The sequence below is a fragment of the Lissotriton helveticus genome, chromosome 1_1 (genome assembly GCF_964261635.1).
Source record: "Lissotriton helveticus chromosome 1_1, aLisHel1.1, whole genome shotgun sequence".
NCBI lineage: Eukaryota > Metazoa > Chordata > Amphibia > Caudata > Salamandridae > Lissotriton > Lissotriton helveticus.
This window is the reverse complement of record NC_136057.1, coordinates 1,334,525,365-1,334,551,522: the sequence shown is the minus strand read 5'-3', so window position 1 is coordinate 1,334,551,522 and position 26,158 is coordinate 1,334,525,365. Positions and strand designations below refer to the sequence as shown.

The following is a 26,158-nucleotide window of genomic DNA, read 5'->3' as shown; positions in this document are numbered from 1 at the left end:
AGCTCTTTATCCCCGACCCACGTGTAGAGACAACCCTCATCAAATGTCAGTGGATCACTTTCATCCTAACCCAACCATATGGCTGAATTGTAAAGGGGTAAATGCTAACCACATCAATGCTCCAGGCAAAGGTGGATGATCACAAGCGATTTCTTCGGGTCAATAAAGGCCCAAAACAGAGATAAGTGACTGGACAATTTAAGGACAGCAGTATCCTGCTCTTCAACACCAACTTCTATTGTGACTGAGATCCTGCTACCAGAATGTCATGCTTGGTAATTGTGACATGTGGTATATGCAAAAAAGAAAGTCAACTTGGAAGCCTGAGCTCTGATCTCAGATCTTCATGTATAGATTTGTATTCTTGGTATTCAATGCTGCTCACTGTATTACGCACTTTTTTTTAGCTTTGATGTAGCCTGTATTGTGTAAGTTAGGAACGGGACAAGTACTTCACTCTGAAAACTCACTAAATAGGACTATGTATACCCTTTTTCATCAAACAGTTACTTCCAACATTGTATAAAGTGTAAATTAGAAGTGGCACAGCGAAAATGAAGAGACATACAAGAAAGAAGCAACGCGCATGCTCACAACATATATTAACTTAGAAGCAGGCAGCATAGGAGATAATGCATCCCACACCACCACTTTCTCTCCAGGCTAGATATCACTGTCGTACAGTGCCGCAACTCCCAACATGCCGGTCACAGACCTTTGACCCCCCGTCCCCCCAATTGATAAATCACTTTCTCCCTGTGAGACATTACTTCCTCTGGGCTGCAGGTCATAGCCTCTTTTTCAGATGTGATTTACTTCCTGCCACCGGACACTTGATTGTCGTCATATATTATTTTCAACTTGTCATAAAACACTCCTACTTTGTAAAGGATTACTTCCTCTCAATGTCACAGGTCATTACCACCCCATTTCGGTGGCTCCTTCCTTCCTGCCACTGGCTAGTTAATCGCCATAACAGATCACATGAACCCCAGCCACAGGTCATTTCCTATTTACCAGAAGTCACTTCCTTGTTGTCACAGGTCACCTCCAATCCATTTCATAGGCCATGTCCTTCCCTGTCAAAGGCCACTTCCTGTTTGTCAAAGATGACTTCCTCCCTACCTTGGATCATTTTGTCCATGTCACAGAACACCTTCTTCCAACCACAGTTAATTCCTCCATTCTTAAGGTCAGTCCCCTCTCATAGATCACTTCCTTTCTGTAACTAGTAATATCCCACCAGACATTCCCTCCGGTCATTGGTCAATCTGTACCCCACAGATCCCTTCCTCTCTGTAACAGGTCATTTCCTCACAGGTCAGCCACTTCCATCCCTTGTCAGAGGTCACTGCCTCCTTTTCAGAAATTGCTACCCAGCCATAAAACACTTCTCACATAATAGGTTATTACCACCCAGCCTAACACCATCTTTACCATTCACAGGTCATGCCTGCCCCACTTAGGATATTTCCTATGCATGTCATGGCCCCGTCTACTCGCATTCATGCCCAAATTCATGGCCATTCACTGCAGGTCATGGACCAAAGCTCTTTTAAGTCATGGCCCCTAAGCACTTGCAGGTTACTACCCCTGGGAATTAGTAGGTGTCGGTCCCTAGAACTTGCGGGTCATGTCCCAAAGTGCTTTCTAGTCAAAGCCCCTAGCGCCCTTAGCAATTGCAGGCCTTTGACCATAGAGCTCACAGGTGATGGGCCCTACCACACGAAGGTCACAGCGCCTCCCACATGCAAGTTGCTAAACATAGTGTATGCATATCATTCAATCTCCATCTCACAGGTTACGGCCCCTCCCACTTGCAGGTCACAGAACCTACCACTCGCTGGTCATGACCCAAACCACTTTTAGATCACAGCCCCTAACACCCACAGGTCATAAACACTACCTCTCACAGGTCATGACTCCCACCGCTTGCAGTCCATGACATTCAACCCTTGTCGGTCACGGTGGTAATCCTAGCTGGGCTTAGCACTGCATATATGTAGGTCGCGACCTCTAACACTTGCAGGTCATGTCCTTTCCCACTTTGTTGCATTCACTCCCACTCGCTGGCCACACCCCCTGTTATTCGCAGGTCCTGTTCCTCCTCGTAAGTTCTATCTGCTCCAACTCGCAGGTCATGGCACCTCCCACTTGCGGGTCGCAGTGTCCTGGAATTCAAAACCTCTTATATGTCACATCTTGTAGATCCCAATCACAACCACTCCCATGCACAGGGGATGGCTTCTCTCACTATCATGTCACTGCCCCTACCCCTACCAGGTCGTTTCTTCTCCCACTCACAGGTCACTCAGTGGGTGACTGGCATGAATCAGGTGTGGCGGGCGGCGGGGGGCTGTAAGGAAAAAAATCACTTACCTCTACACAGCCTGCTGCGTTTCTCCTCCGCTTCCCTTCTGTCGAGTCACAGAACGGAAGCAGGAAACACACAGGCTCCCTCAAAGCCAATCACGACACTGCTGTTACCGTGACTGCAGCCTTTTACACAAAAATGACCTGCCCCTAGTGAGCTCTATGGCTACAAGGAGTTTATCTTGTGGCCGAAGAAATATATACCTTCTGACCCCACAGTTTGCACTTCGTTGCCAGTTTAAGTATGGCAATATTGCCTGTATGTGTGTGTTAGATGGCTCAACCGCCCGCTGCGTGTGCCCCTATCTTCCTGTCGTGAAAAAAAGGGGGAGGGAAGGTTGACAGTGCCTCACGGGAGCAACACCAAGGGGAGGATTCTATCAGACTGGTACTCGCCTGATTCCTCGCTTCTCATCATCAGCTACTGTCAACCCCAAAAGAAAATGGGAGAAAAATAAAGATAAGGAAAGTGCATTTAGATCAAACAACCAACACGTGTTGTATGTGCGTGAACCCCAGTGTGATGTATCCGTGCCTCAAATCGTGAACAACAAATATACCACTTTAAAAAGAGTGAGACTAACTGGCAACTCTTGACTTTATTCTGTGCTGTTAGCTCATTCTGTTAAAAGTCAACCGACATGTTTCATCACTTTTTCATACGTTTCAGTGATTTCTTCAGGGTTTTTATGGGTCAGCATTTAGCATGCACCTTTCTGTGTCTTCCCTTATTGTACCAGGTGGCCTTCTCTGGCACGCCTACCCGGCCCCCGTGGAAGACTGCTTAGCGTATGTCGTCCCCTAGCTCGGTAGTGGGAGACTGAGAACCGCCAAATGGTCGGTGTCGCTTAAGCGTCCAGGTGTGGTCTGCGCTCACCCCTCGTGTCGACACCGACCATTTGGCGGTTCTCAGTCTCCCACTACCGAGCTAGGGGACGACATACGCTAAGCAGTCTTCCACGGGGGCCGGGTAGGCGTGCCAGAGAAGGCCACCTGGTACAATAAGGGAAGACACAGAAAGGTGCATGCTAAATGCTGACCCATAAAAACCCTGAAGAAATCACTGAAACGTATGAAAAAGTGATGAAACATGTCGGTTGACTTTTAACAGAATGAGCTAACAGCACAGAATAAAGTCAAGAGTTGCCAGTTAGTCTCACTCTTTTTAAAGTGGTATATTTGTTGTTCACGATTTGAGGCACGGATACATCACACTGGGGTTCACGCACATACAACACGTGTTGGTTGTTTGATCTAAATGCACTTTCCTTATCTTTATTTTTCTCCCATTTTCTTTTGGGGTTGACAGTAGCTGATGATGAGAAGCGAGGAATCAGGCGAGTACCAGTCTGATAGAATCCTCCCCTTGGTGTTGCTCCCGTGAGGCACTGTCAACCTTCCCTCCCCCTTTTTTTCACGACAGGAAGATAGGGGCACACGCAGCGGGCGGTTGAGCCATCTAACACACACATACAGGCAATATTGCCATACTTAAACTGGCAACGAAGTGCAAACTGTGGGGTCAGAAGGTATATATTTCTTCGGCCACAAGATAAACTCCTTGTAGCCATAGAGCTCACTAGGGGCAGGTCATTTTTGTGTAAGAGTGATTTGAGTGGGGGGCGGCCTGCTTCCTATCCCCCTAAGGCTCCTGTTTGTTGAGACCGTGACTGCAGCGTCATGATTGGTCTGAGTTCTGTGTTTCATTGCTCAGACTTGGACTATGAGCCTGTGCATGTTCTACACCCAGGCTGTAATACAGTCTGTATTGAGAACATGCAAAATGCGCATGACTGCTTGGCTGGCCAAATTGTCATGCGCACTTAGAAAGTGCCCCAACCACTCCTCCCCCTACTCTATGAGCAGCCTAGCCCACACTGCAAAACTGCCTCAGCATGGAAAAATAAAATGATAATACCTTTGTGTTTTTTGCACTACGGAAAAGCAGTGGGGTGATGCTCCTCCGCCTTAGCGCAGGATATGCTACTGAGGTCACTGCCCTTCCCTGTCAAGGGTTATTAGTCCTTCCACTATTCTGTTGTTACCAGCCAGAAGGTCTGACCATAACACTTCATTTTTGTGATCTCTCTACTCGAAAGTGACTGCCCTCCTGCTGACAAGTCACTTCTAGTTTGTGTCCCCTTGCTCACAGGTCCCCATTTCTGCTCACGGGTAGGTGCAGATGTAGTGCGCCCCACTCACATGTCACTCTACTTCCCACTCACATTTCACTACTCCTCCACTACTCAGGTCACAGCACACTCAGTAACCGGTCATTGCCCCTCACACTCACTGGTTATGGATCCTCACATGTTGCAGGCCCTAACCCTCTCAGATCGCGACCCCTCCCACAGGTCGCAGCCTCTTATGGGTCATGACTCCCCACTTACAGTACTCAGAAGTCTTTGCATTATCCACTCGCAATATAGTACGCCTCCCCCTTTAAATCACAAATCAATGCCACTTCCATGGTAGAGATCACTTCCCTCTCACAAGTAATGCGTCTCATATTTACATATTAAGGGCCATATTTATGGCAACATCATGCATACAGCAAGTCTCCTTGCTGCGCTGCACAACAGGAAAAGACAGGAATGTGCTGTATTTAAAAGAATATGGCGCATTCCTGCCTTTGTCCCTGCACTCGCACCGTTTTGACTGCCTAGCGCCAACGCAGGCATCCTTGCACCATGGTGCAAGGGTGCTTGTGTTGTAGGGAAGATTGTTTTTGTGTTGAAAGGGGCAACTTCCGGCACAGAAACAATCCCCTGAGGCATTTTCTTCTTTCTGTGCATGCTGCAGAATGCAGCACACATAGAAAAAGGAAAAAAATGAGGTGAAATAAAAATATTTACCCTTGTTGCGCCTCACCTGGGAAGGAGTAGCATTTTGGCACATTCCCAGGTCTACCACTTTTGGTCAATCTGGCAAAGTGTGAAAATCCATGGATGTTGTGTGGGAACACCCAAGCGACACACCTGGAACTCCTCTCTGGCGCAGATTAATGCATTGCAGCAATCTTCGCTCTGTTGCATTGCTGTGGATTTATGAAACACTCAAGGCCATGAAAGGTGGCCTTGCTTGGCTTCAGAAATCATATTTTGGGCTTGGGTGGTGCAAGCGCGACACAAACCCATTCTTAAATATGGCCCTAAGTTCCTGCCACTAACAGCACTCTTCTACAGGTCACTGTCCCTCCAACAAACAGGTCCCAGTCCTGCCCACTCACATCCTTTCTCCTCAAAGATCACTGTCCCTGAAGCCTATAGGCTGCTTCTGTTCCTGCTCTGAGGTCAAATATCCTTCCTGAAACAGGTCAGTGTGCCCCTGGTACATCATTTTCCTCTGGCCCTGTGGCCAACTACGGGTGAACAGCTGTATTGCAACCAAGTACGAGCATTCAGCTGGCCTACAGCAGGCTTCTGCTTATCCGTTTTTCCTTTATAACTTCTTTTTATTATTTTCACGAACGAAAATGAAACAAAAACACAATTCTCATCTTTTGACGAAATGGGGATTGTTCTCGGCAGTATGGTACTCGCACTACTCTGCACCAAGTGTAACATTTTCATGATGTGCTATTGATTTAATATTGGCGTTTATGGACGCATTTACAAGCATGAACCACAGGTGATTGTAGAAATTACCTTTTTGTGATTACCATGATACAGAATTCAGCTAGTTACAATTTAGAAATCAGGCAAAATATGCAAAAGAGGTACCATGAAAACAGAGCGCAGTCACAATATAAAAGTACATTTGTATCCTTGATTTAGTAAAACTGTATACAAACCTTTTGATCACATAACCAGGACAGTAGTGCGACATTGACTGTATTTATATTGAAACACTGTATCAGTGAAAACTAATAGATTTGTCTGTGTTTCAAAACTTATAATAAACAGAAATATACATAAAATGAGTAGGAATCTTCATTAAGAGAATTTATTCTGAGTGAAAGATGATGGTCCGGGAAATTGTGCACATCTCTGCATGTGTCCTGGCAAAGGACTACTTAGGAGGGAAGTTTGAAATGTATGTGCACCTCTGTGAGGTGAAGAGTGATAGGTGGTAAGGTAGATCTTAGCCACAAGTTCTCTGCAACCTTGTGAATTAGTCAAATATAGGATCCGCATGCATGTAGGTCTGGAGGCCTTTTAGAATAGTGTTGTAATATATTCCACTTGGTACGTTCCGTTCCCCCCTTCCCTGCACCTACCTATGGTCTTTTCCTTCCAGTGTTTGCCAACATTCCACAGTGCCCTCCAGCTGACTGGAACCTGTGGTGGTGAGAAGACTAATAAAGAAGAGTTCCTTTCTTACCTTTGGGGAAATCGTTGCACACCTCCATGCCCCCAACTGAAGGATCTACCAAAAGTACTTAAGGGTTACCAACACTCCATTAAGTTAAGATCTAACGCTAAGCTGGTGGCACACAAAGCTAGACCCATACTCCACTTAGCATAGAGTTAGACAGATTACTGTCTCTTGGGGTGATTGAACCCATTGAGTGCTCGCAATGGCTGGCCCTCATTGTTCTCACCACGAAAGCATCTAGTAAAGATATTATGCTATGTGTTGACCTCAGGGACCTCAATGAGAACATCTGGGTGGACAGGCACCCTCTTCCATGCATTCATGAGGTCCTTACCCTTATCAAAGGTGCAAGCTGTTTCAGTGTTCTTGATCTATCCTCAGCCTACCACCAGGTAGAGCTCCACCCTGACTCACGCCACCTCACCTAATTTGTTACACCACTAGGAGCATTCCAATTCCTTTGCATGCCATTTGGGTTGACATCTGCTGCGGCTGCATTCCAGAGAATCATGCAGCATGTTCTGATGGACCTTCCCAGAACACTATGTTTTCAAGATGACATACTCATCTACGGGAAGGATTGGAGGAACATAATACCACCCTCAGAATGGTGTTGACCAATTTGGGAAAAGCTGGTCTCACTCTCAAAAAGGAGAAATGTTTTATTGGAGTGGGATCGGTTGAGTACCTTGGGCACACCATCTCGCAAGATGGTATTAAACCCAAACTGGACCTAGTGGAGGCGATTCGCAACACTGTGGCCCCCAAGTGCGTTCAAGACCTTAATTCCTTGTTGGGCCTTTCTGAATATTATTCCAAGTTTGTCAGAAATGATGCCTCCAAAGTTGAACCCCTACGGAATTTTCTCAAATCCAGAACTCCTTTTGTGTGGTCTGATGACTGCCAAGACGCCTTTCAAACTGTAAAGGATAGCATCTTTGCTGCCCCATCCCTGGGTAGATTTGACCCCAGCAAACCCACAATTCTTTGCACTGATGCCAGCAATAAAGGTCTGGGAACCAGTCTCACCCAAATGGTAGATAGAAAGGAACAGATTGTCGCATTTGCCTCCCGTGCTCTAAAGGATGGCGAATTCAACTATTCGGTGGTGGAGAAAGAGGCACTTGCTTGCTATTGGACAATCAAACACTTTCGTTTTTTTCTGTGGGGTATTCCATTTAAGGTAAAGATCTACCACAAACCATTAATGTTTGTATTCACCACAGAAGGGGCAAATAAAACCACCCCCAGGATCGCCAGGTGGATCCTGGGACTTGAAGGGTACAATTTCAGTGTAAAGTATGTGCCAGGTTCTCAAAACACTGTTGCTGATTTTCTATCACGATCTCCTTCTGTAGTTGAAAGCAATTCTGTTTTTGTGATTGTGACGATGTGATACTGCAACTTACTTGTTAGTTACTTGTTAGAACAAGGAGGAATGGGACAATAGTATACAAGCAGATGCAGAAATGGGTTCCATCAAAGAACTCATCATAAGTGGTTGGCCTGACAACAAAAGTAACATTCCATTGGGCAAGTTCTGGGACATAAGACTGGAATTAAACATACAAGAAGGATTGGTTTGTAGGGGGGAAAAGTGATTCCACCAGAGAACTTAAGAGAGAAAATTGTGGAATTAGCACACATAGGACACAGTCTTACTAAGAACAAAATTCGGTTGGAATACTGTTGGCCAGGGATGGATGCCATGATGGAGAATGTAGTAAAAAATTGTTTGAACTGTAGCCGCAGTGACATAATTCACCAAATCCGGAAGCCACCACTTTCTCCTGTTGAAGTTCCTGATCGTCCATGGTCAAAGTTAGCCCTGGACATTATAGGTCCTCTCAACCTGAAAACATTGAACGAACGCTTTATTTTAATACTAGTGGACTATCACACACGATGGGTGGTCTACAAATGTGTCCACCAAATCGACACAAGAGTTTTCACACAGTTCTTAGAAAGTGTGTTCTTTGAGGAGGGAATATCTGACACCCTCGTAACAGACAATGGATTGCAGTTCACTTCGGACAGTATGAAAGAGTTTCTCTCTCACAGGGGAATCACTCATCACAAATCTGCCTTGTATTGTCCCTGTGCTAATGGACTAGTGGAACGGATCAACCGTTTGTTCAAAGAGTGTCTGCAGAGGGCAGAAGTAATGGGGACACCAGCAAGTTCAGCTTTAATGGAGACTATTTGGGCTTATAGCACCTCTCCCAATAGTGTAACTGGGTATTCCCCGTTCACCTCTCTCAAAGGGAGGATCCCGAAAACTAAGCTTACCCCACATGTATTGATAAGGAATGACACATGTGTGGTAAATCGCAGCGAAATCTCTAGAAGAGTAGACAAACATCAAGTCAAATACAAGGTTAGATATGACAAGACCAAATAAGTAAGTAAGTAGTTTATTGTGTTGATTATTTAAAATCTTACAATATTACACATCTAAAAAAGAGAAAACAGTAAAAGCTATATTCAAGTATAAAACACTTAAAATACTAATACATCGGTTTCGTAGTCAGTTACATATTAAAAATAATTATACTCCTAATTTCCTTTTAACTTTCATTAAAAACTTTACAAAGGTTGCATTCAAGATTATATAATTCGAGTGCAGGCACCTAATCAGGGCCTGCCTGCATGTCCTTATGCCGCGTATGTTAAATGGAAGCTTAAGCAATGTTCTTCTCTCCTGCAAGAGTTCTGGGCAAATACACAATAGATGGAGAATGTTCTCCTCACCATTATTACACAGTCTGCATAGCGTTTGGGTTTCCACTCTCTCCCACGGTGGAAGATGACACATGCCTGGCATTGTTCCAAATCTTGCTTTAAGGAGCACCTGTTTTTTTTTTTCCATCCAGGGTGTTTCCAGATATTGTTGAATTTCCTTTTTTTTTATAGCCATTTATTATTGTCCAGGCATGTTTTCTCTTTGTAAGGATAGTTTTATCATTTACAATGGATAGTTGGTTTGCAGTTGTATTAATTATTTTCTTAAACGATGCCTTGGTTATATTATTTTCCCAAATAGACGTGACTGCAAACTCCCTTATTGCTTCCATAAGATAGTGCCATGCAGTAGAGTTTGTGTTGTTATTTATTTCTCTCCATATTAGCTGCGATATCTCATTTTCGTGGTCGTTTTTTATTCAATTGCATACTTTTATGAAGTGTCCTTGCCTTGCATAGTGTTGATTGGTTAATCCGAACTCCAATCTTATTTGTGCAGGAGACGCATTCGCTGGGAGATGAAGCAGGGCCCAATATGCTCTGGTTATGGCTTTGTTCAGAGTTTCAGTATCCTTACCCATTGCCGCTTCACTACCATATGTGATGGTTGGTAGGAGTCTTGCTCCTATAATACTCAGGAGAGGGCCATAGGTTAGGCTGGGAAGTGACTTCTGTACAGTTCTGAAAGCTGCAGTTAAGGCATTAGTCTTCCTTTGAATGTCCATTTTTTGCAGCTGGTAATTACCCTTCTCATCAAATAACACACCCAAATATTTATATTCCTCTACTTGTTCTAGTTGGGTGTTGTTCATGAACCATTTACTTTTGTATCTTATCTTGTTATTTTTGGTAACTACCATGATCTTAGTTTTTGTCTCGTTTATCACCATCCCATTGTCCTTTGCGTACATGTGAGTCCGACTAATTAGGCACTGTAGTCCCACTTTTGTTTGGCTCAATAGTATGACATCGTCCGCATACAGCAAGTTAGTGAGACGCTTATCAGCTAATTTCGGGGGGGTGATCATTTTCATCGTCCAGTATTACAGTTAGGTCTGCAAGAAACAGATTAAAGAGGAGGGGGGCTAAAACACAGCCTTGTTTTAGGCCTTCATTTGCTGGAATCTCCTTAGATAACGTTTGTCCATCCCCCATCCTCACACTCACCCATGTCTTCGTATATAAGAGACGAATCAGCTTTAGTAGGGCAGCTGGAATTTTCATTTTCTCTAGTTTTTTCCATAATACATTTCTTTTGACACAGTCAAATGCAGATTTAAAGTCTATAAAACTTAGGTACAGGGGTTGCTTCACTCTGTTTGACTTATCAATAAGCATAGCTAGAACCAGTATGTTTGTTGTTGTCCCCAAACCTTGTATAAAGCCTGTTTGGTTTAAAGGCAGTATCTTGTTTTCCCTGACCCATTCGGCTAAATTAGTCAACAAAATTCTGGCAAACAACTTGGCGTCCGTGTCTTGCAGAGTAATCAGCCTGTAGTTTTCTGCAAGCGCCCAGTTTCCTTTTTTGGAGATTGGGGTTATTAAGGATCCTCGCCATGACTTGGGTACGGCTCCTTTTAGAATGACTTCTCTATATAGTTTCTCTAAGTGTGTCGCCCACAGTTTTGGATTTTCTTTATAGAGTGCAAACGGTATCCCATTTGGTCCGGGAGCACCGTTCTTTTGTTTTTTTATTAGTTTGATTATCTCTTCTTTTTCTATTTGTATTGGTGTATCCGTATAGTTGTCATGAAGAGAAGTTTCCGTGTCAGTGTCGTTTTTGCACCTGTGTTGCTTTTCTGCTAACCATGACTGTGTATTATCCTGGTTTAGGTGTTTCCTCAGAAAAGTCTCCCCTTCCTGCTCGGTTAATGGTGATGAGACCACATGCTTATTTGGTCTAGCAAGTCCGTTGATGATTTTCCAGAATTCTCTAGGATTCTTTTGCTTGCTGGCGTGGAATACTTTTGCCCAAGTTGCCCGTTTTGCTTGATTTTTCTCGCTCCATATTAGTTTTTTCAAATTTTGATTTAGTAGCTTCAATTTGCCCAGGTTTTCTGCTTTGACCCCAGGTTTCTTCGTTAACCTAATAATCCTATTTCGGTCTTTTTTCAACTTGATTATTGTGTATGGAAGGTTTATATAGTTTTCCTTGTCCCTGTTCACTTCTTTCCACTTTGGGTTCTTTTATGTTTGTATTTGATTTTGCGTTTTGATCAACATCCAAGTGAAGTTTTCCCATTGCTCTGTCACTGTTTCTGGTATTGTGTCATTTAAGCATGCTTCCACAAGACTTTCCACCTGTTCATTCGTTTCTTCTTTGTTTCCAACATTCCAGAACAGTTGTTTATAGTTAGTTGATCCAATGCACCCCTCGACAGTCTGATAAGCTTTGTTTGTATTCGTTCCGATGTTCATTATAAGTATCTGCTGGGCGTGATCACTTTCATTTACTTTCTTTAATTGATACGAGGTAATGCTATGAAACATATATAATGAGGTCATGGTGTAATCAATCCTGGACTGTGAGTTATACCCAAAATAACTACATGCTGGAGGCACATCCGTTTTTATTCTGCCGTTAAGAATTCGAAGTCCCATCAATTCCATGTCCTTAACGAATTTTTTTACCAATTCTGTTCGAAGTGGAATTAGTCTCTTTCCCTAAGTCCTGCTGGGGACTTAGCCATTGGTGGTTTTGCGATTGCGTTATATCATCTCTTGTGTGGGCGGACATTAGATTAAGATTAAAATCCCCAGTAATCAAAAAGTCTGCTATAGGATCCCCAACATTTTAATAATTAGGACATTGTTCAAGGTTCCACAAGTTGTCTCCCTACTCAAATGGGTAGGCAATATATATACATTAATCAAATATAAAGATTTAGATTTTTGGTTATTTATTTTATAGTTCAGTTTAACTATTAGGATGTTCGTACTATCTACTTCCACTTGCTCATGGTGTGCCTGTATGGTGTTTGAAATAAATATTGCCTGGCCCCCACTTGCTCGGCCGAACCTTTGCTCTTTCTTTGCATTTACATAGTAGCCTGCGTATCCGTGTAACAGAAATGGATTGGTTTCCCATGTTTCTTGTAGTAATATAATCTTGCATGGTCCCACTATAGAATCTATGTGTGCGTTATGGATCTTACCTCTGAATCCATTAATGTTCCATGAACACATTATTATTATTTCCGAGTCATTGCTTTTAACAACTGCTTGCTTTGGACTATCATCTCATTGTTTATGGTTATTATGTAGTGCCATATTTATCCATTTTTCATTTATTTCTACGTTTCTGTCTACAGGGCTTTGCAGCGGGGTACAAACGTTTTTCATAGGGGATCTACCAAGTGCATTTTTTAGTACTGAAACGATCTGTGTATCTACATTTTCATGTTTTAATTTTGTTTCATCCCCAATAAAAGGAGTAGGGTATACCTCTGGGATTTGTTTGGTTATTACTATGCCCCAGGTTTTGAACGTTGTTTGCTCGTTCATGATCTGGTCAGCTACTGTTGGTGATATTAATGTTATTAGCATTGGAGTCTGACTGCTGAGTTTCCCCTCCATAAACTCAATAGAGATAATGTCCTCACTTACAATATTAGTTAGTGCTGGTATTGATTTGAATAATCTGAGTAAGTTCCCACAGTTTAGTACATCGTGCCTGCCTCTAGACTGAAATTCCGGTGTAAATATAAGTTTTTCACTGATCTTAGGAATTTGGTAATTGGGGACCTCACTTTTCTCGCTTTGCATAGGTTTGTAGCTGATTGTTTTTACCCCTTCCCTACTTTTAATCAGCAAATGGTCCCATTCTGGCGTTTTTGTAGGCCCATTCCCCACCTTCCTCGCTGTCAGCTCCCAATGTTTTTTTATTATTTCATTAGTACTGTGTTTTTGGTGAGGAATAGTTATTTGGGTTGATTTGGTAGGGCTACTTTCATTCGTTATGTTAGAGTTAGAAATACTTGGCACTCTTTCTTCTTCCTCTTGTTTTACATCATGTTTGGCTACCTGTGGCAGGTTATCAGGGGTCCTATTGGCCACTTGACTTTCTACTACTGTATTATAGTTCCTTATTGGAAATTGTGTTTCATTTACTTTGGGGCACTTTGTTGGACTTGGTCCAGTTGTTGTTTTTTGTCCAAAAATAGGAAAGTAGTGGTTTCTGCCCTTCTGCGTTTCATCTGTGGTTGTTGATATCCAGTCATCATCTGTCTTTATTGCGACACCTAGTTTCGATTTTTCATTTTTTCTTGCTTTGCGGAGTTTTTTCCTTTGACATTTTGACATCGTAGTAAAACCATCTGAGTCGTTATCATTGTGGATCTGATCCTCTTGGATTTCTTTACCTATAATGTCGTTTCCAGGTTGGTCCGATACTTGCAGGACTGGAAGATTTACTAATTCACCAAGTTGTTTCGTTAGCTGTTTTGTTTCTATGCCTTTAGAGCTTTCGGACCCATTCCTAGTTTTGTTTTTATTCTTTTCCTTATTAATAGTGTTATCCGCATTAGCTTTCTCCTTACTGTTTTGGATGTCTCTTTTAGTATCTTCTATTATGCTCTTTAGAACTGCCGGTAGTACTGCTAATTTATCCATAATAGGTACGTAAATACATTCCGTAGTTGTTTTTTCATTTTCTGTCTGTGCTCTAATTATCAGTTCATTAAGTTGGGCAAGTTTGTTATCAATTCCCACTACAGTATTTGCCATCATTTTTAAGAGGTCGATTCGGATGTCCATTTTATTTGATTGGTATTGAAGAGCTTCTAGCGTGAGGGTCGAAGTTTGGTAATAAATATCCCAGGATATCCCTGCTTCTTGCTGTTTTATTCCCAATTCTGTGTTTTGAGCCACCTCACACTTAGCATGTTTGATATCCCGGGTGTTTTTGTACTCCACCATATGTTTATCGGTAATATGTGTAGCTAAGTCATTACTTTCTTGATTTCCTTCCTCGTCTTCCCCAACCGGCTTGATTTCATTTATTGTTCCATTGACCATATCTTTATTGTTGACACTCCCGTGTTCAGCCCTATGATGGTTTAGTTGTTTTTCAGTTTCCTCAGGGGCTAAACACGACCTTTTATTAATTTCAACATTGACTTCAATAGGGAACCTTGATAGCGCTTGTTCCCTCCAATCTCCGTGGTGTTGTTGGTTAGTTTCCGGAGATTTTGAGTGAGGTTTATTTGTGGGAGAGTGAACTTCCTTAGCCTTTCTCTCTATCTCAGGAGTTATATTGCAGTTTTGCAATTCTTTTGGAGTTTCATGCTGCATTGTCCCTTGCAGTTGCTCTCCAGTCATTATATCTAGGTCTGTAATTTGGTATTCCTCAAAATTTTGTTCTATTTGTACAATTTGCTTACTGTGTTGTGTAATGTTATGTATTTCGCTGCTAGTAGGTTTCATGGGGGTCTGTAGTTTGTCCTTATCTAATTCCGATTTCATTGACAACAGAGCTCCGGATGGGTCCTTCATAAATTGAAATGTATCCGGTATTTTACCGGATTTCTCAAACATCCGTGCTATTAGAGAGATAAGAGACTGGGTCAATCCAGTGTGTTAGTTTTTACCTTTTTTGACACCATTGATTGTTGTATTCTTTTTGTGTGTTTTATTGTGGTGCCTGCAGTCCTTTCCTTTCCTGATCGCATATTTCCCGGTTTATATTTTCTTTATGTCTGAGTGTAATTTCAGGGGTGGCACTCTTAAGTGTAGTCAGTGTAGTCATATGTCAAAAAACAAATGTTCAAAGACGGAGAATGGGTCTGTGTGGACTTGCCCGAAGCATGCAGGAAAGAAGCGTCCAGAATTTCTGATCCCTGCAGAATATCAAGGGTAGGGAAAAATGTAGTCCATCTTGATAACGGTCAAACATGGATCATGAACAAAACGGTGATCTCTGCAACGATAGGAATCTAGAGAGAGAGTCAGAGGATCTCGGTCCCAGGAGATCTCTGAGAACAAGAAGCACACCCGTGTGGACCAGAGACTATTGTGTTAAGTGAGAGCCACTGTTTCAGAGTTGTCCTGCATCCCCTGCAGGGGCGTAACACAGGCCCCTGCAGCCCCTGCGGTGCGGGGGGGCCCTCACCCTCCAGGGGGCCCCGTTAGCACCGCACTTCTGCTGGGGGGCTCTAGATTGAGCCCGGAGGGGGCCCTTCACATACCCTGCAGGAGGGACCCTCCTCAAGGTTCGTTACGCCACTGATCCCCTGGCAGGCTTGGGTATTGTATTTGCATCTTTTGACTTCTTCCCAGTTCACCTCCTCCCTGCTCTTCCTGGCTCTTCTTCCTCCTTTCCCGCTCACCTCTCTTCTCCTTTCTCCCTTGCCACTTTGTCTTTCTTCGCCCTATGCAGGGAGGTGTGCTGTAATTTATTCCACTTGGTACGTTCCGTTTCCCCCTTCTCTGCACCTCCCTATGGTCTTTCCCTTCCAGTGTTTGCCAACATTCCACAGTGCCCTCCAGCTGACTGGAACACGTGGTGGTGAGAAGACTAATAAAGAAGAGTTCCTTTCTTACCTGATTTTGGTCTTCATTATAACAAATAGGTACTCTGAAAATGATCAGATTTGTACCTCAGAAGTGGAAACGGGGTTGTGACAACTATAATAGGAAGCACTCTTCCATCCATGTCTAAGTGGAAGATGAATCAGAACATCTGCATCAAAACAGATATCTGCTTGAAGCAAAAAGGGACAGCTCTGGTAAAAAAGATCAATTGATTAACATTTAGCAGCAAGAGGTCAAAGCCAGAGTATGTGAAGCCAGAGGTCACAGCGGCTGAAGACCATGGCTAAAGGTCACAGTGCCAAATGACATGCCAAGAGATGCGTCCAGTGGAATTCTACCTTCTCGTTTCCAGTCCTCACACTTGGTTTATTTATTTTTTCTCCGAAGGTATATACCAATGTAGAAAATGACGCAAATTATATCACTTCTTTAGAGAAAAATGCACTGCGCAATCAAATAGCAGTCAAAGATGTGGAAATGAAGGTTGTAAAGCTTGAAAATCGAAGGTTCTTTAATATTTTGCACATTTGTGGACTTCCTGAATTTAGCTAGGGTACTATGGCGAATATGTGGCCATTTGCGATTAAGTGTGCATTTAGGATGTCAATTACTTAATCTAGATCAAGTAAAAAAATTGTTTACCGAGCTGTTCCATAACCAGGTTTGCGTGTACATTTGGGAAATGGTATGGGAAATGGTATGCTTAAGATGCTATCAGTCGAACATCTTCCAACATCCAAGACAAAATAAATAAATTTAAGAAATGCACAGAACAAATTATAAGGTGGAAGCTTAATCTACCAATCAAGCAACATCTGTATGATTTTTATTGTGAAATAATGAGACATACTATGGCAACATTTTTGACTAGGTGGAATCTTCACTCTCTTTAATGACCCTGAGCTGAGGAACCACCTCATCATAAAAGTATTGCAAGCATGAACCTCTGTTTGTAGTGAAGGTAGAAGTATAGTCCCCGGCAGTCTCTGTGGAGACTGCCGGCAGTCTCTGTGGAGAGAAGAAAAGATGTGTGCCTTCCTATCGACAAAAAAAAACATAATTGGCCACTGGTAGAGCAAAGTCTAATAAATCTGCAAATTGTGAACTGATTGGAATGACTTTTGGTCATTATTATTTAGGAAAGAGAAATATTAATAGTCTTGATAGTGATATACATTGATTGAATTTGATCAAGCGAAGGACTTTGTGTGAGAGAGGCTGCCAGAACTATTTTTAGGTCAGGTGTTAGCCAACACCTTTTGAGATTTACTAATTATATATACTCCCTTAGGGGGTCTTTGAGCCATCCATCTTCATCCATTGCTCTGCTGTAATGTCACTCACATTTTACTTCCTCCCACCACAGCGTGGGACAGCGGGATCAGCTCACTTCAGCAACGGATTCCTTTCTGTGTGAGTGATAGTATTGTTCCGAAGCACAACGTCATCATCCACAAAAATTTTGTGCCAGAACCTAATGTCTTTTCGTCTTTCTATAACTTTGCAAGGGCTAGTAGCTCCACCTGCACTGCTGCTGTGCCCTTGCTACTACATCCTACACCTATGCTGCCCCCAGCCTCCATCATTGTGAATGGCTTTGAACGATTCCAGGGTGGACACCGGCAGATATCTTTGAAAGGGCTTCCAACCAATTCTAAGACTGCCACCCTTTAGAGCGTGCAATCATGTACATGCATAGGTGGCCATCTTTGAATGGACCTCTAACTATTTTCAAGGAGGCTGACCTTGCACATGCATGGGCAGCCATCTTGCAATGTTTCTGTAAAACCTTAGAACAGAAACGTCCAAAGACGGTAGCCTGTGTATTCATACATGTACTCTCATGGGTAGCCTTATTTTGAAACTGTTTTGTACTAAAGATTTACAGAAGCATTAAAAAAACTTGCACTTGCAAGGTCAACAGTCTGGCAAGTAAAGGCAGACCCACTGATTTTAACAATGATTGTTTAACAGGAGAGGACAGTATTCACTCTATCTATGCAGATGACAGCAAAAAAAGCATTTTTCTACATCTAAAATTAATTGCTGCCACCCTGCTAGTATGACGTAGTTTAGAAATAAGGAGAATAAAGGAGAAGTTCCCTTGGTTTGCCATGCCAGACCACAAAGCCCTGTTCTGTGTCTCAGTCCATATATTGAGTCCTCAGTCTACACACAATTCTTGTGGGGAAGCCAGCAAATAATACAAAGGGTCAGTAAGTTGCAGTGGGGAACTTAGGACACGAGTGCAAGCTTCACTGAGCCATGTAGGGGCCATTCCTCTCCCCACAAGGTCTAAATCTAGAGGTAGTACCAACATGTAATGCTATTGCTAATGTATGGTATCACATCTACATTAAATTCAATACTCAAAATAAGCATGTTGGTAATAGCTGGAGAAGGAATGGTGGGCACCAGTTGGGTATAGCTTGCAAACAGTTTTCTCATTTACTTGAATGAAGCCTGCTATTTTCTTTTCATTAAGTGTTTAAGGTAGTTCTTTGTAAACATTATTTTATGAATGTCACTTGTCACGTTGCTGCTTATGTCATTTGCAAGTTTTTTATTATTTAGGACCATCTGAATTGTATCTAGACAAAACATTGAGGGCCCGAATATGACTTTGGCGATGTAGGAGCGGGCCGCCACGCCACCACCCCACTCCCACACCACCATACAGTGACACTGTTAGCATATTGTGAGTCCCTGACCTCCACGCCACTGCCAGGGAATGTGTTTCTTGGCGGTTGCGGTGGTCCAATGGCAGTCGGACCGCCAAAGTTGGAATACAGCAGTCGGACTGCAGGTGCGGCAGTGGCCGGACTGCCACCACCGCGTCACTGTGAGTTTGGTGGTCCACAGACTGAAACTCATAATTAGGCCCTAAGTTGTATTATTGCCAGAAGTGTCTAGCTTGTGTCATACACCCTTGTAATAAAGAGATGAATAAAACCGGCATAATTATTTTCTATCAATTGACTAATTTCCGATTGTGTGGATGTTTTAATATAACCAATGGCCTCTGTCAAAGATTCAATGTAAAGCTTAAATAAGACTATTAGGGAGAGGGAGGATTTTGAGATAATAATCATTTTTATGAGATTATATTTCTATTTTAGCCTATGCTCCTGTGGCGTATTCTAGCTTAGAAATGACATTCCTGAAATTGCATGTAGAGTTAATTATAAAGTTTCTCATTTAGAGTTTGAAGGGACCTGAAAATCTTCCAATTTCTAGATGACACTTTTAAAATGGAGTAGATTCCACAAGCTAAATTTTTGAGAAAATGGAGGATTTTAAGTTCCAAAGAAACTCTAAATCAGGGTCCTCAGTTATAGAAGAAGCACTCCACTTGGCGGACAGCTTTCTCCAAATTTCTTTACAGCAAAATAGTAATTTGCGTTGCTCGTAAAGTAATTACACCAGTGAGGTGTCTAAGATCACCCTTAGCTTCTTTGTTTCTGTTAATCTCTTTTATCAATTCCCTATCACCACAGATTCAAATCTACATGGATGATAAAAGTGGGTTAAAAATTAACTAATTTTTTTTATCCATGTTACTTGGAGAATCGAAGATGGGCAAATCAGAAAATATTGTCATGCCTTATATTATGCTTGCACAAGTAATTGTGAAAGTGAAGTAGCAAACAACGTGTACATTTTAGATTGTCATTCATCAGGTCTGCTGGTTTGTCTTTAACAAGGTCGTGGTAATTTTGTATTCTTTCATTTGAGAGTGGATCTTCCCATTTACTTTTTACCTGTTTTCACACATTTTTATTTTTGTATTATAAGTGCTAGAATTCTAAACATGTTTCATAGACGTTCATTTTTAAAACTAAAACCTACCTATTTGTTTTGTGCCTGCAAGCTTTCTTTTTTTAAAATATGTTTTTATTGAGTGACAGATAGGCAAAACATTATTACCACATGTTGATAGCTGTCTATAGACATCATGATACATGGTATAGAGGTCAATAAAACAGATACTTTAAGAAGGTACATCTCTGTCTACTGTCCTGCGCATTTCTAACTCCACCACGGGCGACACACAGATATCTCCTCTATATACATTCCATTTTGACCATTTTTTGTCCCATTTCTTCGGGCACGACCTGGTTATGAACACCTCTTTCTCCGCAATCAAACATCTATCCAGTCCTTTAAGTCAAACGTATATGGAGAGCGGCGTCACACCACCCTATCCCCTTGCCAGTTCTCTTTTGACCAACGTGTACCCCAACGTCACTAGCTGCTGTTCAATTTCAGTCAGGTCAGTATCGGCCCATATGTTAAGCAAGCCTAGTTGGGACGTCAGGCCCACCGACTTCCCCAACGCAGACTGCATATGATTCGTGGCTCTCTCCCAAATATGGTTTATCATCGGACACTCCCACAGTGCATGATAAAAGGTAGCCTGCTGTTTGCATCCCTTTAAACAGAAGTCATCTTGTCTTGCACCTATTTTCGCGAGTATGATACCCGTCATATATGACTGGTGTAGTACCCTTAGTTGTATCAGTCTAAACCAAAGCGTGATGGCCGCTTCTCTGGGCGACATTAGGGCCAACCGCCAATCGTCCTCCTCAATCGGACCCAGGTCTCTCTCCCACTTCTCCTTGAGCTTGCCAAAGTTGTCCGGTAAGTTATTACTAAGTTTTTTGTATGTTAGGGATATTGCTTTAGAGTGGAGTGGCCCATCTAGCAAGTGGTCCTCTAGGGGAGACGATTCCGGTATGTCCTCGCAGTTCGGGAAGGCCGCTTGTAAAGCATGTCTTATTTGCAGGTACCGAAATATCTCCCCTAACGCCATCTGGTAAACTCTTCGAAGGTCTTCAAATTTAAGTATGGTCCCCTTTTTATCTAAGTCCTTCACTGCCGAGATTCCTCTCGTATCCCATCTATCAAATCCTGGGTGGTAGCATAGCATGCCTAGTTTCTGCATGTACCATAATGGTGTGGCCTTAGTAAGAACGTCAGCCCATCCCAACCGCGAGTTTGCCAGACGCCAAATTTGTACCATGTGCGCCTGCAAGCTTTCTATGTGGCAACACAGTATTGTTCTTGATACATTAAAGGACTAACCCAGATTTGTTATGGTAAAAGTAGTCTAGTTCACACATGGTTTTAGTTAGTATATTAATAAGTAAGTGCAGCCGTGCATTTTACTTCTTCTATTTAAGGATATTTAGGCAATTTTTCATTGTTTTTTCATTTTAATTATTCATTATGTGCTGTGTTTTCCAATGTTTTGTTTTGCTAAAAATAAAGTTTAAATCTCTACTGGAGTGCTGCCTTTTTATAAGCGCTTTAATGTGGTTTCTTATCTTTGTTTCAGGAGGATGAGGAATTTTCTCCTCCAGCCCCTTTTCCAGAAATCCCTATTACACCTGGGGAGGACTACTTCACACTCATCCACCGTGTGCACAGCAGACAATTCCAAAAGCCCAGCCCATAGCCGATCGAACTGCGCACCACCATCAGGCAACCTTGGCCTAGATCTCCCAGGCCAGGACTTGCTGGATCATCCATGTGTAGGGTAGAAGGTTTCAATTTCTGAATTGCTAACACCACGAAGTCAAAGCAATGTTGGACCATGCCATTTTCCCGTTTACTGCTGAAAATCAACTCTTATTTTTTAAATAAAAAATAGTACTTGAACGACTTGTTTAAGATGTGTCAGGGGAGTAAGAATGCTAACTCACGTATGGGCCTCCATGTTATACCTGAATATATGTTGGTATGTGGTACAGTGTCAATGCCGTTCAGCAGAGTGTATTCTAAACTTTATATTGAAATTATCAGAAATGCCTATTGTATCTTCAAACCTCAAATGGTGTTGGTGTACGATACAATAATATATATATTTTTTAAAGGCCAGCCTTTATATCGGCATATACCTCTCACCCCAAGGTAAATAACACCAAAGTTGCTAATATACCGGCTGTAAGACACAAATCAGTGACATAGTTTTATATTTAACCTTATGAGTCTTAGGCCGCTAGTGTAGGGGCATGAGGCTGGTGCATCCCAGTGTCACATGCTTACGGTCTGATGCAACACTAGTCTCTAGACAACTGTCAATCTAGCAAACAGCTAGTGCACAAGTGTGTGCTCCCTGACGTCTCATGGTACCTGTTCTTGTCTTAGCTTTGTTCCTGTTTGGAGAGTGGGTCTGTTTAGGTACATCCTACTTATCACTCTTGAAGAGACTCACATGCTGTGCTGATTTGAGCATGCAAAATATTTGACTTGGGTGGACTTTTGGTTGGTGGGAGGGTTAAGGGTCATTCTAGCTGAATATGTAATTTTATTCTTTTGGGTTGAATTTTCCAGCGTCCTGTTGAAGGATACGGGAAGAAGCCTTTTTTAATAACTAGTAATAATTCTTGTTGTTACTGGAGGCCGGCCTTGGGATGTAGGCGGTGTTATGTGTATTTCTATAAACGGAATAAACTATGTTGATCTTCTATATTGCTTCCTTGTATCATTAGTAACAACTTAATGTTTGATGCAGGATGATTCACGGATGAATGTGCCCTCGATTCCTGACTAACACTATCTTTTAAGGCATGTGTACAAGAGGGCATGCTGCCTGGAGGCTAGATATTGAAGCTATAAGATTACCACCACCTAGATTTTGTTGACGCAGCCTCAAAGATCTGTTTAGCATCACACTCAGGCTATCAAGAAGTAAGAGAATCCAGTGACACAAAACCAAGTATTGCTTACCACATAGAGACTGCTAAAAATGTCTGGAAAGTGTTTACTGACACGCAGTATAACAGGCTTATCTGCTGTTCATGACCAAAGAAGTCTAAAAAAAAAAAGCAGCACATAGGTCCTGTGGGATTAAGCCAAATAACTTTGTTTGGCCTGGTGTCCTGCGATTGCTTGGCAATAATTGCAGTTGTCAGTCCGATCATCTGCTGGTCAGAGATTTAGTGGCAAGAGAACCAGGTGCATCCCAGTATCCAGAAGAGCAGACAGTCACCCCAAAATCAAGTCATGTTAAAAACACCAGCATTATAAGTAGTCACAAACCTCTTAAAGCAATTTTCAATTTTAATAAGCTACTTTTGTGAAAATGTTCAGCTATTACACACTTCACCTGCAGCAGCGACCTCTCACAGTCCAGCCACTTGTTGCCTTAAAAATACATTATACCTTTAAGTGTCTGAAGAAGGTCAAGGTGGGCTGGATCCGTGTCAGATTTGCAGTGCCACTACTGACAATTTTAACTAGTTGCTTTTGTATTGAATGTAAATGTATCTTGTGTGGATAGCCTGAAAATCTGGCATAAACATGGTACTAATGAACCACCATTGGTTGGATTCGAAACTCGGATAACAGGAAAGAGTGCTCTTATGGACAATGTAGGATATTTTGAAGTATTCTAGCTAATTTATCAGCAGCCAGTGTAGGACCTTCTACTTTGGAGTAATGTGGTTTGATCTTTGCAATTTAAAGAGGAGACAAGCAGGACAGCGCTGAGGCCAGCGTAAGAGGCTAAACAACAGTCCAGTGTTGGTGTTATCACTGCAACCACTTGTGCAACCTGGTGGGGAGGCACATCATGGGGAGACTTCCCTGTGATAAGTGTAGCTGTTGAAGACCCTATTGGCAACAGTGATAGCTTGGGCTTCTGAAGGTCATATCGAAATTAATTGTGCTTCGTTTTCTCGGAGGGTTATTTGGGAGCCTCCAAAATGCAGTACAGCTGGAAAAAATGCCAGAAGGACCAGTTGGTCCACAAAACAATAGGGGTAGAGGTAGAGCTACTTTTGGTGCATCACATTTTGGATCCTCACCAGGATGAGTATGATTTGCTGCCAGTCAGAAGCCCTCTTGAACCTTCACATGAAGCAGAGACTTGTCAGCAAGTACTTGGCATGCAATGATATATGATGCACTAACGCGGGCTCCTGTAGCAAAGGATGAATAAAATAGGCTGAGGTGAATAATTAGTCCTTTAACATTAGTCGGGTGGTAGGAGGACGTAATTTTAAACAAGAATGTGAAAAGTTCCTCATGGTGTATCCGCTCCTCCAGAAGAGAAGCAAACTGATCAAGTGCTGTGTCCTGTTCTGAGCATCTGAGCGTGTGACGCCAGATGATTGAAGAGTATCTTGTGGTCTACCAGATTTGATGCTGCTGAGTTCAGTGGAAAGAGAGTGCAGATCTAGTCTTCATCCAAGTAGGTAAATAATAGGAGTGGGACAGGCTTGCCGGTCAGTGTGCAACCCAACTCCATTAACACCTGATTAGCTGAGTATGTGGCAGGTTAAGAAGCAAGTCAAAATCTCATTTATCCCTGTCAGCCGCGATACCTTGAGTATAGAAGTAACTTCTGGAATTGGAAAATACATCTGGTTACCGCCACCAAATACCACTGCCCACTGTAACATACTTACAACCAAACATAAACAAAATCAACAAATCCACCCTATTGATGAGCAACTGAAATAGAAAACAGATCTAGGTCTGTCACAGAATCTTTGGGATCAGGGCATGAAAATACCAAAATTCTGACAGCACTGCAAGGCCTTACCAAGGGCAGTGCAGCACTATATACATCTCTGCTAAAGAACATTTGCTCAGATGTTTACGATGAACAGAACTTTGGCTCTAAAGGTAAGAAAGGGATGGCGTCATCAAGCAGGGCTTTAAGTAAGGTGGAAAGTACTTTTTTGGTTGGTAGTGGATAACTGTGCAGATAACGGAGGAACCATGGCCGATTACACATTTTATCAGCAGCAGGTATTAAAAGGTGATTAATGGAAAATACCCTTTTTGGATCTTCATCCACTGAGAATTTTTCCCCTTCACGGGCTTTCCCAAACTTGGCAACACATCACCAAGAAGAACCCTAACTTATTTCTGGAAAAGATCAGTACAGTGACTCTCTTAGTCGTGAGAGTTCATCGTTAAAGCCAATCAAACAAGTGCAATTGCAATCAAAGCTTAATTGTAACCTTGAAAGGATCACACAGTCTCCGTGATTTTTGCATTTTTATTAGTCACCTTCAAATGAGCTGTTTTAGCTTTATTTCAAGGAACTGTGTCACAGTTAATTTTCATCTTGAGCGTGAATGGTGCAGTGTTTGTTGTGTTAAATTCATTTATGGTGAAGTCACATCCTCTGCTTCAGCAAAACACAGAGCTCACCATTCGATTTGCAAACAAATTCCTAAGGATGGTAGCGCACAGGATGTCAGGTATTCGAAATGTCTTGTTACCAAGGGACACAAACAATATGTCTTATCACTTTCCTCCCAGTCGTCTCTGTCTCTGGCTACAATGCAAGATAACGTGCCACCTCCTTTTGTACCGCTTTGTTCACCATAAGTTGGCAGGGTATGCTCAGACGCGAGTCCCTTGCTCACTTTGCCACTGGATTCAAGCAAGCCTTGCTGAAGACGGCTGTAATGCCAGAAACCGGTCCTAGGAAGCTTGAATCCGGTCCAGGGAAGGCATGGCTTGGCAGTTCGGGCTGGACTGTTCCCATGAGCCACAGGGTGAGACTGATTTGCATATGGCCATGTCTGAACTGGGGTGGCGGAGTGGGCTAAAGAATGATGATGGATTAAACCCAGATCTGTTGACTGGGTGTGAGTGTTTGATTGGTTCAGATGCTCCGTCCATCACCACCTCCTTTTGTACTGCATTCATTAAAGGGGCTGCTCAGAGGCATATTGCAGACCCTTGCGGAGTAGGGGGGCCGCTACCCCTCAGGGGACTCCCATTCAGCCCGAAGCCATTGAATATTTGTGATATGGGTGACTCGGGGGCCTTCATGACATTCGGCGTGCGGGGGGGGGGGGTTGGACTTCATTTCGTATAACTTTATTGGGGCTTCCGAATTATGTTTTTAAAAAAATCTGTTTTAGGACAGGACGTGCAAGCTCCTCAACTGATTTTTAAGATAAACGACGCAGAGACAATTTAGTTCTTTACACTCAGTAACAAAGGCCTGTGACATAACTGGGTCCACACGCGCAGTTCCTGCCCTGCTGGCTGCTGCCTGACTTTGCGTTGACCTTTCACAGGGATAATCATTACTATAAGTGTTATCTCTGACGCAACTGTTCCCACGGGCAAGCAGCACTGCAGTCAGTTAACTCTTGCTTTTAACTGGGAGTAAATGGAAACGGACTACTGTCACACTGATTAATGCTTCATAATTAAAATACAA

General features: G+C 42.6%; 1 protein-coding gene across 2 annotated transcripts in view; it reads left to right on the top strand.

Annotated features, from left to right (window-relative positions):
- Positions 1–22,399, top strand: part of PCP2 (Purkinje cell protein 2) — a 147,164-nt gene extending 124,765 nt beyond the window's left edge. For both annotated transcript variants that reach the window (XM_078657424.1, XM_078657415.1), the window contains one exon: positions 21,302–22,399. In XM_078657424.1, coding sequence (XP_078513550.1) covers positions 21,302–21,421 — 120 coding nt within the window. In that variant the 3' untranslated portion in view covers positions 21,422–22,399. The remainder of the gene's footprint in view (positions 1–21,301) is intronic.
- Positions 22,400–26,158: the final 3,759 nt, after the last annotated feature.